Source organism: Aulonocara sp. 'chitande type north' Nkhata Bay, linkage group LG3 (assembly GCF_057382095.1).
Source record: "Aulonocara sp. 'chitande type north' Nkhata Bay isolate Kocher_YH1m ecotype deep benthic linkage group LG3, A_spYH_male_GT1.1, whole genome shotgun sequence".
In the NCBI taxonomy this organism is placed as follows: Eukaryota; Metazoa; Chordata; class Actinopteri; order Cichliformes; family Cichlidae; genus Aulonocara; species Aulonocara sp. 'chitande type north' Nkhata Bay.
In genome coordinates this window covers 77082969-77098688 of record NC_141346.1, presented here as the reverse complement: position 1 = coordinate 77098688, position 15720 = coordinate 77082969, and the positions used below count along the sequence as shown (strand labels likewise).

At 40.8% G+C, this 15720-nt stretch overlaps 2 protein-coding genes across 5 annotated transcripts in view; one reads left to right on the top strand and one right to left on the bottom strand.

Moving 5' to 3' along the window:
• The window catches only part of LOC147337072 (protein NLRC3-like), a 56270-nt gene extending 44334 nt beyond the window's left edge, over positions 1 to 11936 (bottom strand). For 2 of the 4 annotated variants that reach the window (XM_086285735.1, XM_086285738.1), the window contains exon 1: positions 4829 to 5480. In XM_086285735.1, coding sequence (XP_086141861.1) covers positions 4829 to 4877 — 49 coding nt within the window. In that variant the 5' untranslated portion in view covers positions 4878 to 5480. The other 2 variants (XM_086285736.1, XM_086285737.1) reach the window with 2 other exon arrangements.
• The window catches only part of LOC147337071 (uncharacterized), a 217957-nt gene that overhangs the window by 104695 nt on the left and 97542 nt on the right, over positions 1 to 15720 (top strand). The gene's annotated exons all lie outside the window — the stretch shown is intronic.

The window sequence follows — 15720 nt, the reverse complement described above, 5'->3', positions numbered from 1 at the left end:
AATGAACAACTACAGGCCGATCTCAAATCTCTCATTTTTAAGTAAGATCATTGAAAAAGCAGTTTCTCAACAGCTCAGTTACTTCTTAAAACAGAATAACTACTACGATGCCTTCCAGTCAGGTTTTAGACAGAACCACAGCACTGAAACCGCTCTGACCAAAGTGTTTAATGACATATGTCTGAATACAGACAGTGGAAAAATGTCAGTTTTAGTTTTACTGGATCTCAGTGCAGCATTTGATACAGTTGACCACAACATATTACTCAAACGACTGGAGAACTGGACAGGTCTTTCAGGAACTGTACTAAACTGGTTCAAAACATACTTAGAAAACAGGAAATACTTTGTATCAATAGGTAACTTCACATCTGAGCAGACAAGTATCACATGTGGAGTTCCCCAAGGTTCCATCTTGGGACCCTTTCTGTTTAACATTTACATGCTCCCACTGGCACAGATTATAAACAACAACAAAATAAACTATCACAGCTATGCAGATGACACACAAATATATATCACAATGTCACCAGGAGACCAAGGCCCCATACAATTTTCTCCAGCTAAACAAAAACAAAACTGAGGTAATAGTCTTTGGCGCCAAAGAAAAACGATTACAGGTCACCAGAGAACTTCAATCTATACATCTAAAAACCACAAACCAGGCGAGAAATTTGGGTGTAGTGATGGATGCAGACCTAAACTTAGAAAAACACATTAAGACAATAACAAAATCAGCTTACTATCACCTCAAGAATATTTCAAGGATAAAAGATCTGATGTCTCAACAGGACCTGGAAAAACTAGTCCATGCATTCATCTTTAGTAGGCTTGATTACTGTAACAGCATCTTTACAGGTCTACCTAAAAAATCAGTCAGACAACTACAGCTCATTCAGAACTCTGCTGCTCGAGTCCTCACTAAGACCAAAAAAGTGGACTACATCAGTCCAGCTCTGAGGTCTTTACACTGGCTGCCTGTCCATCAGAGGATAGACTTTAAAGTTCTGATGCTGGTCTATAAAGCTCTGAATGGTTTAGGACCAAAATACATCAGTGACCTCCTGACCCAGTATGAACCTTCCAGATCCCTCAGGTCATCTGGATCCGGTCTTTTATCAGTTCCCAGAGTCAGAACCAGACACGGAGAAGCTGAATTCAGCTTTTATGCTCCTTATATCTGGAACAAACTCCCAGAAAGCCTCAGATCAGCTGAAACACAGTTTATTTAAATCCAGGTTGAAGACTCACCTATTCTCAGCTGCATTTGAATAAAGCACCAAATCCACACTTTTAAGCATAAATTTCAAAACTTACATTAACTACTGATTTTATCTACTGTTCTGATTTTATCTGTTTTGATTTTATATACTGTTTTGTTTGTTTGTTTGTTTGTTTGTTTGTTTGCTTGTTTTAATCCATTTTAAATCATGCTTTTTATTTGTTTTTGTTTCTAATGTCTCTGTAAAGCACTTTGAATCACCTTGTTGTTGAATTGTGCTATACAAATAAATTTGCCTTGCCTTGCCTTGCCTTTAAGCGAAACATTCTTTGTATGTGAGGAAAATGCTGTTCATCCTCTTCAGCTCTAGCGTAGACAACTGGCTTTGCCATGTTTTCATGTGTGTCTTCTTTCCGTGTGTCCGCTACTTTGAAACGCTTGGGCCGCTCTGCCCGCCACAGTTTCAAGCTGGTCATGTGACTGCATGGCCACATCTGATTGGTAAAAAAGTTACCGGAAACTCCACTGGCGGCATGTTATCTAATGTGTTAAACTAATTATTTTTTAAAAAGTAACGAGTCAAATTTTGGAAATGTAGCAGAGTAAAAGTACCGTTTCTTCTTCACAAATGTACTCAAGTAAAAGTAAAAAGTATCGTGCAAAAAGGGTACTTTAAAAGTAATTTTTTTTTCCAAAAACTTACTCAAGTAAATATAACGGAGTAAATGTAACTCGTTACTACCCACCTCTGCAGACGGGCAAGTATACAGGTATACTATGAACAAATATACATATATAAAGATGAAGCACTGTGAGGTAAACAGATCTACAGAGTGCTATGAAAATATCTACAGTAGTGGAAGCGTAGCTCTCTGAACAGACTATAACAGTGTAGGCACTATAACAGAGACTACACCATGTCAGTGTCCTAAAACTACAGCAGTAACCAACGTGGTGAATGTTGATAATGAAAGGATCATGGTCACTGGGAGGAGGAGTGTAGAAGGGTTAGGTGAGTGTGGATGGAAAGGCTCAGCGGGGACTGAGTTCAGTAGGGTGACAGCTGTGGGGAAGAAGCTGTTCCTAAACCTGCTGGTTTTAGTCTGAAGGCTCCTGTAGCGCCTCCTGGAGGGGAGGAGGAGCTGGAAGAGTTTATTGGCAGTATGAGAGGAGTCTGAGAATGATGCATACTCGGCTTAGAAATCTCTTTTTGAGCGTTGTGTGATGGAGAACTTTGCTTTGTGTAATGTTATAAATACTTGGATAATCCTCAGAGTCTCTGGACTTTTACTTAGAGATATTATATTCAGTCCTGTGGATAGTTATATATTTAAAAATATATTATCCTCTCTGGTTACTCTGGTATGAATGACTCTGAATCACTTTATGGTAAATAACACACTATTTGCAAATTTGCAAACTGTGAAAGAATTCCAGATGACAAGTCTGTAGTTCGACATACAAGTGACGACCTTTGACCTTCATCAGTTTTTATTTAATTGTGTCAGAGAAACTCAAACGTGCTCTTCATGCAGCTGAGTACATTCAGTGTTTAAAACGGAAGCTGTGCAGGTCTGAGATCAGCAGCTTTGTGAAACACCAAGCTGAGGTCCTGTTAATGCTGATATTTTGTGACACAGTTACATTTCAATTTAATTCAATTTTATTCATATAGCGCCAAATCACAACAACAGTCACCTGAAGGTGCTTTATATTGTACAGTAGATCGTACAATAACAGATACAGAGAAAAACCCAACATTCATATGATACAGGGGTGATTAATCCTTTTGACTTTGTTTTTATCCATAAAACAGCTGCAGCTTTCACTACAGCACATGTGGTGCTTTAACCTTTGTACTGTTTGCATCAGTTCATTCTGCAGTTAACATGTGAACATGTTGGATGATCTGTCTGCTGTCACTGGGTGGTGCTGAGGTCTGAATCTGAGGGCAGCTCCTGTAATCACAAAGAGAACTGAACCATCACAAACTGAAATATAAAGTTTATCTCAAATCTGAAATAGAGCTGATCCTTCTGTCCTCACACACCCAGGATCTGAAGTTCTTCTCTTACATTTCTTTAGTTCTTCAGCTCTGCTCACATACGAGCTGTTTATTTCTTAAAGCCGTATATACCAACAGATTTTCCAATATAATGTTAACCTTTGAGTTGTTGGTGCTTTGTGAATGTGAATCTGCATACATGAGCAGACGGAGCAGGTTTCAGTCCTGGTTCAGTCTGCTGCTGCACCGTGGTCACCAACATACAGAGGTATCATAACAAATATTAATGCTTTTTTCCCTCTCAAAGGATGTAAGCTGTACTGCACATGTAACTTTGTGAACTTACCTCAATAAGAATGATTCAGACTGTTTTATGTAACCTGAATATTTGAAACAAACTTAGTAAAAACAATACACAGAGTCAGTGCTAAAAATGTAATCCGAGGAAAAATGAAACACACATTTTAACTTAAGCTGCCAAGCAGAAGTATTTGGTTTGAGTACATAAATATTAGGCTTTGCTATTTAATCTGTAATTAATGATTAATGAGGGGTTACTGAAGTGCAAGCCTTTTTTAAAATATGTGTTAATATCCTTACAGATGTGGCAAAAGAGTGAAAACATGCTGCTGTTTGCACATATTGAATAATCAGCTCTGCACAGGAGCTGCAGCAGAGTGCAGCCTGTTGCCTTACAGTGTAATACTCATAATAAAAGTACAGTAACTGTGGTTAGTTACTGACTGAGCAGCCCGGTGCGTTTCTGCTCATTTCGTTCACCTGCACGGGTTAGCTAAACAAACTTTACAAAACAAGTTTTGCCGATAGCCGAGTGCCCATCTTAGCTAGCTAGCTAAGGATGTTAGCTACAGATTAGCTTACAAACACCTTTCACTTACCAAAAATATTGTGGCGGCTCTCAGGTCCTTCTGTCAGGCAGACACTGAAGAACACCTGAGTCTGTCAGTTTGAAACAGTCGTTAAACGCTGGACCTCCTCTCAGCGTCCCCGCTCTATGTGCCGTTCAGAGATACGCAAGTTTCTTCATGACTGCGGCTGCTGCAGATATTAGGTCGTCCATGATTTCTACAGTCACTGGTCAGCAATATAATGTGCGCAAACATATGTGGCTCATATATGTGGCTCTGAAGCCCCGCCCCTCAAGCGCACCCTCAGATGCCGAAGCAGTGCCAACTAATTGAAGCTGAAAAAATAACTGTACGTGGAAAAAAACGATGTAAGTGTGAAAACCACATGAACAGTGAGTTTTTTCTTTAAATTTCTATATTTATGTTTTTTCACTATCATTTCACTTTCAATACATTTGTTTCAGTTTCAATATTTTTTCAGTTTCATTTTAAGGTGGCATCGTTTTAACCTCATATGTGGGTTCAAAGTACAAAAAAGTCCAGTTGTTTCTCTGCCAAACTCCTTAGACTGGAAGTTCTCATGTTATATTAATGTCCCACAGAAAGATTAAGGCAAAGATTAGGACAGGTTACAACTCGTGAATTTCATGTACTTGTCACAGTTACAAAAAAAGAATCTGCCTGAAGTCTATACATCCATACGTCTCATCATACAAAGCACTGATCTCCTACCTGCTGATGGAGCTGCTTTGGCTGGCTGTTCTTTAGGTTCTTCCATCATCTTTCTATAAAAACACGAGAAGATGATTTTACCAAAAGAAACAGTGAACACAGTCTGGGTGTCACATCATATGAATTTGTGTCATGGTTTAGTGTACGGGCCACACACACTGAAACTGATCTGTGTGAAAGAACACATCGATGACATGTGAATGTAGTGATAACCTCATCATAATAGAGGTTTTTACTTTTTCACATATTTGTTCAGTATAATGATTAAATAATCTGACAATACAAACCTAAAATACTTTGTTCCCTGTCTGCGACTTTGTGCGTCTCTGCTGTTAGTGCTTAAAGGAAGTTTTAAACTTAAAATCCTTCCCCACATATGTGACTGTGGTCTCTGGGGCCATTATCCTGAAACACTGGGGCTCAGCCCTGAAAGCTTTGCTATCTTCACCTGATAACAGCAGCTGTTTAAAGTTATTGAGTTTGACAGGGAAGTGAATGTAAATGTGAGACACTGTGTGCTCACAGCTAAAGGCTGCAGTCAGCTGTGTCAGAGCGTCCAATGATCCTTTAATAAACACTCAGAGCTCCATGTTGATGAAGCTGTCATGTGTGAGCTTGTGAGGCTCCTTTAAACTGGCTCTGCTCTGTCAGATGCTCACCTCTTCTTCACTGTTTCATCAATCTGCTGCACTCTTCATCTCCTCCTCTCTCTCTCTGCTGTCCTGTTTGAAAAAACAAACAAATCAGCGTGAGCCAATCAAACTCTGTGCAGATGCTGCAGCTACAGCTGATATGTCATTCAGCTGTTCATCAATCAGCTTCTGCTGCTGTTTATTCGGCTCTTACTCTGAACACGTGCAGATATAGGAAGATTTTCTTGGGGTGTCAAAATCAAAGCGTTTGTTTTTTCAAACACACGTGGAGGTGTTTATATCACATATGGTTTAAATGATTCAAATGCAGTAAGTATACATGTTTCATATATCGTCTATAACTGAATTATGTTCTGTAGCCTACATAATGAAACACTTCAGTTGCATAAAACGTGAATTTTGATTTTACAGTGGGGCAAAAAAGTATTTAGTCAGCCACCGATTGTGCAAGTTCCCCCACCTAAAATGATGACAGAGGTCAGTAATTTGCACCAGAGGTACACTTCAACTGTGAGAGACAGAATGTGAAAAAAAAAAAATCCATGAATTCACATGGTAGGATTTGTAAAGAATTTATTCGTAAATCAGGGTGGAAAATAAGTATAAATAAGTAAGTAAGGATCAGCAGAGTTGAGGTGTTGGAGGATTGGATGTTCCAAACACAGCTGCAGTCAGAGAAACAGATGCAGAGACAGACGAACATCATGTGCTGAAGATCAAACTCTGTACAGACACAGGAAACAGCAGCACCGACTGAGATGCTCTCAATGACCACGTTCCTATTAAACACAGTTAGCAAAAGAAAATGAAAAAGAGAGAAAAGCTTAAATAAATTGCTGATTCTTACAAATTTACTTTAATAAGCCCCACGCTCCCGTACCGGGGGCAAAAGACATGTGTGGTATCCACAGAAATCTCTGCTAAAGTTTGATAGAAAACATTTCTACAACCACCAAACACACGAAACAAGCAATGATTAAAAGAGTAGTTACATAAATGCCCAAAAGTCCATAAACAAACAAAACCAAACAGACTTCATGTAACCGGCTAAAGAAAGGCTAGTTAGCTCCCAGAGCTATCACCGATTCCAAACACCAAGTTTCACCGCACTCCGACTAAAACTCACTGAAATAGTTCCAAAAGAAGACCACAAAAACACACAGCGGCGCAAATGTGCTAAGACAGATTTCCTCCTTTTTGCCAGTACCTGATAGCATCGTGATTATCAGCAGCTACCACGGCTGCATCAGAGCCACATCCATCATCAACTGCCATTATAGAGACTGAAAATGTGACGTCAGTCCAGGGTAAAAGCGCAAAGGATTCTGGGAACGAGTGGCAAGCGGTACTAGTGCAAGCAAGCTTTCACATGAAAACAGTCACACAGCGATAAAAAGACACACAAAGAATGGCAAGAAGCTGTTGTATTATTAAGTGCAATAGTCGCATGACAGCCACAGGAAGCCGACGGATAAAGAGATCGGTTTTTATCGGATTGCGTCGTGGAAGAGAAATTGTTTAAGCCATGTTTCCGAAGTAACAAAGAGCTGACAGATGGCCTGGTTTACATCTGTAATGCCAAAAAAATCCACCAGAAGGCGCTGTGAATGTAAACGGTTGGCTCTTCTTATACCTCTCCCAAACAGGAAGTCAGAAACAAAAAAAAAACATCCAACATATTTTCAGTGTTTTTGATTAAACTAAGATAGGAAGATATAATTTTGATATATGATAGTGTTAGAGGACTTACTAAACAGATGTATGTCACTTGACAGCATTAAGAAAGTGAAATTAAATATTTAATTTTTTTTTTTTAAAAAGTAGTCAGCCGAACAGTTGATTTGTCCCTTCATGGTGCTAATGCTAACATAACCTAAATGTTATTAATGTTGATTATTTGCTATAAAATCATTGTTTATCCATTGCTGTTGATAAATCAAATTAAGTGTTAATTTGATTAACATGATCCAGCTCTCCAAGACCAGAGAATAAATGCTACACCCTAAGACCCCAATGACCAAAACCACAAGCAGATGTGCTTGATTTGCACTGTTTTTTTTCTCTTTTTTTAAAAAAACAAAAATGATTTTGCACAGTAGCATTCAATCAGAAGTGGCCTGAATGTGAGTATTTTGTGCTGTATCACATTTTTCACATTTGCAGATGAAAAAACGATGTATTTTGTTGTTTGATATTATACTGTCCTTTGATGGAATGAAAACAGCAATGTTCACTGGCATGCTGCTAGAAATAAACTGTATCCAATGCCCTGGATAGGTTTTGTTATTCATTTAATTTTAATTCGGCACTTTATTTAATTTTTTTCAACTGTATTATCTAATGTACTTGTATTTGCATGACACTCAACCGTTTGGTACAGATCAATATTTTAAAAACTACAGGGTCTATTGAAAAAAAATGATTGTGGTTATTACTCACCCAACTCAATAAGAAATGCAAAAAAGAAAATTACATTGCTTTTTTTCTTGGTGAGGACCTCAAAGGGCTAAGAAACCTGGCCTTGATCACAACGTTTTAGCTAATTATAGGCCTATTTCCAAGCTGCCTTTAGTTTCCAAGGTTTTAGAGAAAATTGTTTTTAGTCAACTGAAAGATGACTAGATGATAACGGCATCCTTGAGGTTTTTCAGTCAGGTTTTAAAACCCTTCCTAGCAATGAATCTGCATTATTAAGGGTTTTTAATGACATCCTTCTGGCATGTGATTCTGGTAACCATGTTGTTCTTGTCTTGCTTGACCTAACTGCTGCTTTTGACACCGAAGACCACAATACTCTAATTCCTCAATTAAGTGATGTGATGGGTATTGGTGGCCAGTGTTGGGGAGTAACAGAATACATGTACCGCCGTTACGTATTTAAAATACAAAATATGAGTAACTGTATTCCGTTACAGTTACCGTTTAAAAAGGTGGTATTCAGAATACAGTTACTTTGTTGAAATAAATGGATTACACTGCGGTACTTTCCTGTTTCATTTTGTCGCAGGTCAGGACTGTTTGGGTTTTGTTTGACAGCTACGTTCTGTTGTTCCAGGCGGCAGCGTTACGGTTGCCATGGTTACAGGGTGATGCTGAGAGAGCGCCTTTTTGTTGTTGTTGTTGTTGTGCTAAGCTAACAGGCAGAATGCTACAGGTATAGCTCTAAAGAATGTAGCCTGATGGGCAGTGTAGTCTGTGCTGCAGGGAGAATTGGCTGTCATACCAGTTATGTGTCTGTGAGCGAGGGAGGGAGAAAAAGGAAAAGTACGAGTTGTCATTGAGCAAAAACGGGAGCTGGAAGCATGTAAATATAATAATAACCACTGCAGCCAAGAAGAGTGCCTGACGAGCCCAGTTGTAAGTAAGCTGTTAAGACTCGACTGTACACCGTGTTCCTGTTTTCCTCCGAAACAATAAGTTCCATTGCAGCAGCCTTTCAACGCCTCTCTCTGTCTCTCGCAAGAAAAGTTGACCCAGACAACAAAGTAAAGCTAGTTTTCAGCTATGAGCCGACACGAACCCAACGTATTAGCCAGAGGTCCCTTTACTACGGTTCGGAGCCGCTGACCTTCAGTAATAGTAATAAATCACAGCAATAGTGCATTCATGTGTTAGGAGGTGGTGGGTAGGTGTATTGTTGTTCTTTGGGTTTTGTTTTCCTTTTTGGCATAGGTAGGTGAGGCGGGGCTTGATGGCATTCCGGCACACCTGCGGCACATCGGACGTCATCAGTGAGCGCTTTTATAGAGCCGAGTCACGGACGTCTGGTGTCGGAGTATTGCTGCTGTCACAAGTGGTAACGTGTTAGTGCAAGCTGAATCTGCTGATTCCACGCTGTGGAGCTGCATGTTTTAAGGATCCACTTTTTGCCTGCTTCTCTTTTGTTTTAGCCTGTTCCGCTGCCTGCTCGCCTGCCTCGTTTTTGGTGTTGGCTACTGTGGATCCGCAACGGAGAGCTACGTTCCATCAGGCTGTGATCACTGCTGCAGCTGTAGTTTGTGTTTCAAGTAAGCTCTCCAACTCTCCCCGTCCACTTTTGTTTAACTTTCGGCTATCAACGGTACTCCGTAAACTCTGTTTTGTTCCTCGTTGTCAGGTAGCTCCGGTGCGTCATCTGCATACCTCGGCTTCGTCTCATCTCTTCGGTGTTACTCTCCTGGCACATTTTTATCTGTCACTGTATATAGCCCCCTTCCTTGTAAATATTCCCTATTCTGGTATATAAACTTGCATCACAACTATCCTGTGCCCGTGTGTGTTTCTGCCACTTAATCCATCCGTGTAAGATTACCTAACATCATGTAGTTGTAAACAGCATGATAATATGTTAAGTAATCAAAAGTATTCAGAATACGTTACTCTCATCGAGTAACGTAATGGAATACGTTACAGAATACATTTTGGGGCATGTATTCTGTAATCTGTAATGGAATACATTTTAAAGCTAACCTTCACAAAACTGTTGGTGGCACTGCACTCAATTGGTTAGGTTTATTTGTCAGAACTTTCTCTGTCAGCCTTCTCGGTTCCAAATCATCTTCTGCTCCTCTGTCATGCGGCGTCCCACAGGGTTCAATTTTAGGGCCACTGCTCGTTTTACTGTATTTATTGCCTCTGGGTTCCATCTTTAGAAGGCATGGGATCTCATTTCATTGTTATGCCGATGACTGCCAAATTCATTTGCCACTGAAGCAGAAGGGTGTCATCTGCATAAAACCTCTCATGACATGCCTAGATGACATTAAAGCTTGGTTGGCTCTAAACTTTTTAAATTTTAATAAAAAGAAAACAAGTTGTTGGTGTTTGGACCCACTGGTCCCTGCGAGTCCTCTGTAGATTTGGGACTCCTGGAAGTTTATTTTAAACCTGTTGTTACTGATCTTGGTTTTAAGTTGGACGTGATTTGAAATTGGAGAACCAAATCAGAGCAGTGGTGAAGTCCAGTTTTCATCATTTAAGGCGACTGGCAAATCTTTTCTTTCACAGCAGCACCTTGAAACAGTGATCCATGCTTATATTTCTTCCCACCTGGACTGTAACGCACTTTATGTGGGGGTCAGTCAGTCGTTGCTCTCACGTCTGCAGCTGGTTCAAAATGCTGCTGCACGACTCCTAACAGGAACTTGTAAAAGAGAGCATATAACCCCTGTGCTGGCCTACCTGCACTGGCTGCCTGTGTCTTTTAGAGTTCATTTTAAAATTTGTGCCGTTTGTCTTTAAATGCTTTCACAGTCTTGCCCCGCTGTAGCTCTCTGAGCTTCTTCATCTCCACACACCGTGTCAGTCTCAGGTCAGCTGACCAGCTGCTCCTGGAGGTACCGAGATCCAGGCGGATTTTATTTTTTCTTTATTTTATTTGGCTTTTATTTATACCTTATGTAATTTTATTGGGGGGGGGGTTGGATTTCACAAGGAAGTCAAACAAAATGCAGTAATTTGCAAAACATGCTGCTAAACACAGCAGTAATACAAATTATTCCACCTGCTGAAAAGTGGATCTAATGTGGGCGGACTCACACTTAGCAAATAAACTTGTGATGTGAGAATGTAATCAAACTGTTGATCAGAGGCAAAGTAATTTAAAGTTTATGATGCTATCGTCTAATGTTAGCTGACATGATGTTAGCTTGTAAACTTATGTTGTTGTCTGGGTCTCATGTCTGATCTGATGATAATAACTGTGACAACACAGAGATTAAATAAAGGACGTTGGTGGGACTTCTTATGTTAGAACTATAACTTCAGTTAAGGAGTGAGACGTAAGGTGACAAGGAGAATGAAGAGAATGAGAAAGAAGTAACTGGGAAGAGAAAATGAAAACAAAAATTTGAAATGATCAAATTTGTGTTAACAGATGATGGTGATTTTAGAAATTCAAGTAATTTAAAGGTTTTATCCTATTTGTTGTTGTTTTTTTCATATTCTTCTATTTGCAAGAGGTTATTAATAAAACAGGTTCTCTTTCTGGTTTCTCTTTTTGGACGCACTCTCTACAGCTTATCACATCCAAAATGGCGGATGTCAAGTACAAAACCTCGACAGAAACAATCAGCAAGAATTTTAGCATCAGTCCAAAATAAAACTGTCCAACTACAGAGTTTTAAAATCCAACTAAACTATGAACAGAGATCTTTTACAAATAGGCTATTGATGAGATGACAGTGGTAACAAAAACGTACACATCCGCGCACACAGACAAAATGGCGGGAGAGCGTTTAACGGTCGACCTCATGAGTCCGTTACCGTGAACTATGGAGCGGCAGATTCGTGCTGGAACTGAGCTGCACACAGCTGATGTTAGCCAGGAAACATTACACACTGCTAACGTTACCTTCACACGGAGCTCCACACGGAGACGATCAGCGTCAGGCACAAACACCAAGTTCAGAAAAGAGGAACTTTGAGCAGGAAGGAAAGAGTCAGAGCGGCGTTTGAGGACACGTTTACAACCACGAACATCAGAATCTGTCTGTGCTGCATTCAAGTGCAAGTTGGAAACTCACTAATCTCTGTCATGTTGTCCAAAGATGATTTATTTCTGTTGGTTTTCTTGTTTGAAACACAAACATGTGTCAGCACTTTGTTGTTCTTCACCCTGCAGCATTTGAATATTTCAGGACTAAACTGATCATAAATTCATGATGTCATGAATGAAAGTGCAGACTGAGAGTGGATCACATGATGTTTGAGGTGTGTCATGTGACATGTTCAGTATTGTCACACATGTCTAGATTGTCCCTGATATCATAACTGCTCAAACACTGATGATTATATTTGAAGAATTATTCCTGATGGCAGCAAAGTTTGAATGGAGCTCTCTGTCTGTGCTGATTTGTCGCCCTCTGGAGGTCAAAGCACAAACTGCATGATGTCACTGTAACCACCACGGTGACAGGAAGTGTTTTTATGACTGAAACACTGAACGGCTGCTGTCTTACATGAAGCGAGCAGCGTTCATACAACAGAGGGCAGGGCGCATGCTTGTGACATCACGAAACATGAAGTTGTCTTAAAGAGACACCACACTATTGCGACTGTTACACATGGAAACTTATAAGCATAACTTCTCTCCAACAAACGTGGAACAACAGGAAGATCCTTTATAAACACAAGTCATTTCTTCTTCTTTATATGGAGGAATTAACTGGAAACAAACTTGAAGGACAATTTAAAGGAGTTTCTTACAAAATACTACAGAACTTTAAAATTTAGAGACGAAGCCAAGAAGACACTGCAGAGGTTTCAGCCTGATGTGAACTGTTCTGCTTCTTTCTGTGAGTTACGCACTGAAACAATTTATCATCTATTTGATCAGGATATAAACAGCAGAATCAGAGTTATTTCTAACAGCAGTCTGTTTCATTATTGATCCAACAGCACAGATTTATCACTGATCTCTTAACCCTGATCACTTAACTCTTTCACACACAGTGGTCACTACAGTTACAGCTATTCAAAGGCTTGTATTTGTGTCAGTGTTGATGGTATACTTGCACATAAACCACTACATTCGACACTGATGTGTCCCTCCATACCCTGTCAAAACCTGTTGTCCACCTAACTGGACATGTAAAAAACACTCTTTGAAAAGTACACGTTTAAATGAAGTTCAAAAATCTTTTTTCATGCCTAAAGATGAATAAAAACACTTAAGAACAAAATCCTGATTGAGGTTGTCATAATTCATGCGTGAAAGGGTCAAAACTAGAAAATAGACGGGACAGACGGGACTGAGGGATAGGAAAGGGAGAAAGAAAGATGAAGGAAAAGAAAAACAGAAGGGAAGAGGGACAGAGAGAAAGGAAACTTAAAAAGAGAAAGAAGAGAAAACAAGCAAAACTAACAGAGCAACATACTAAACACAACACCATCACGTTAATCTAGCTAAGTGTAAACAGCAGTAAATACTAAATATTGAATGCTGTTGTGTAGCAAGCAGGACCGACAGCGCACAATGTGCTTGGGAGTAGCACCAATAGAGGTGTCGTTTATGTCTATGAACAGTGAACACCCGTGTGCACACCCGTGTGGATCAGCGTGCTTGTATTCAAAAGGTTTCCCCATGTAATGGTCTGCTAGAGGATGTAGAGAGCCATAGCCCCGCCCCCAGGGCATGAAGCAGGCATGGAGGAGATCCAGCCTCCATGCCTGCTTCTGTCTGTCCCGTCTGTAACAACTGAAAATAAAATAAATAATAACAACAAAGGTCAATCAAATGGACCAATAAAGCAAGGCCGTGATGATCTATTTGGCAAAGTAAATCCATTGGGTCTCCTTGTTGGTCTTCAGACAACAATTCTGACGGCTAAAGAACCAAATGGGAGGCAAAAAAACAAACAAAAAAACAAAAAACTAGAAAATAAACGATCACGTTTTGAGTTGAAAACAGTGACAACAGATACAAAATCACATAGTTCATAATAAAAATGACTGCTGTGAATCTTCTAAATCCAGTGGATGATGTTCAGGTTGTGTTTGTGCTGATTACAGAACCACGTGATGACTGCAGTGAAGAAGAGCAGCATATACTGTCACAGAGTCCCGATAGCAACATGACTCTGGACCAGATCTGTAGACCAGGTCTGGACTGGAGTCCACCTGTGCAGTGGAACCGATCAGGATGGGATCTGTTTGTTGTTGTCACCTCTGAAGAGCTTTGACGTTCAGTTTTACACAGTTAAAATCATTATTTGCGCCTAAGAAAGATCCAGTGTTTCTGGTCTAAATGTGTCATATAAATGCATAAACCACAGGATTTACCACTAAGAGCTCCTGTCTGGCCAGAATGCCGTTAGCCCCCTGTGTGGATGTTATAGCGTGGACAGGGTGAAGGCCAGATCAGTGAAAGATAGAAGAAAGCAGAGGAATAGAAGAAAGAAAAGGGACAGAAAAGAAGGGTGGTGGGGAAAAGTCGAGGGTGAAGCAGATGTACACAATGGGTCTCCACCTGCTGCCACAGATGGAGCTCCCACAGCCAGGGGAAGGAGTACTAGCGGTCCAGTGCAGCGGCCAGCCAACCACTGCAGAGGCCGGCCACTTCAGAGAAAGCCAAAGACGGGACCCTGGACCCCAAGAACCACCCGACACCTGGGGGAACCCCGACCGCGCAACTAAGAGGAACAAGCCATCCCCGGAAAACAACCCTCATAGGAGCAGGCCAGCAAGTCTCGCACCAGTTGTGACATCACATCCTGTGTCATGCGACACAGTCGTTGTGGTGCGTTGGTCAGTATTGCTTAATTTTTGTAACTTGATCCATTGTGCATCGTTGCAATCATGCTCATTTTCCCACCATTTTAATGATGATCCTGCACCAAGCTCAGAGACACACGAATACACAGAGTGAGATGTTGAAGCAGTTTGAAAATGTGAATTTGTGGAGAGAACTTAGCAAAAAACACCCTCAACAAAGTCGTGGCTTCCAGTTCTGGCTTCTCCTTATCAGCTCGTGTGGTGTGATCTTGTCTGAATGGTCTAATTTAGGAGAATAGTGCAGCGCCTTCTCCCGCCTTAACGACAGTTAGAAACGACTGCATCTGTGTGCTGACGAGATGAGTTAAATGACCATTGTGGCGGGTATGATGGTGCCAGGGGTGGTTCCAGGGGTGGCGCCACAGGGGCACTGATCCCAGCTGAAATTTGATTGGCCCCCTGAATCAATTTCACACGTTGTTGTGCAAATGGAATAGACCACAGGTGGAAACTATAGGCAATTAGCAAGACATCCCCAATAAAGGAGGGGTTCTGCAGGTGGTGACCACAGACCACTTTTAATAATAATAATGGATTGCATTTATATAGCGCTTTTCAAGAACCTCAAAGCGCTGTACAATTCCACTATTCATTCACTCTCACATTCTTACACTGGTGGAGGCAGCTACAGTTGTAGCCACAGCTGTCCTGGGACAGACTGACAGAAGTGAGGCTGCCATATCGCACCGTCGGCCCCTCTGGCCAACACCAGTAAGCGGTAGGTGAAGTGTCTTGCCCAAGGACACAACGATGAAACTGTCCAAGCTAGGGCTCGAACCAGCAACCTTCCGATTACAAGACGAACTGCCAACTCTTTTGCCACGATCGCCCACACTTTTCAGTACCTTTGCTTTTTGGTTTGGTCACTTTTGAATCCTGGCAGTGATTTCACTCTAGTGATAGCATGAGACGGAGTCTACAACCCACACAAGTGGCTCAGGTAGTGCAGCTCATCCAGGATGGCACATCAAGCTATGGCAAAGTGGC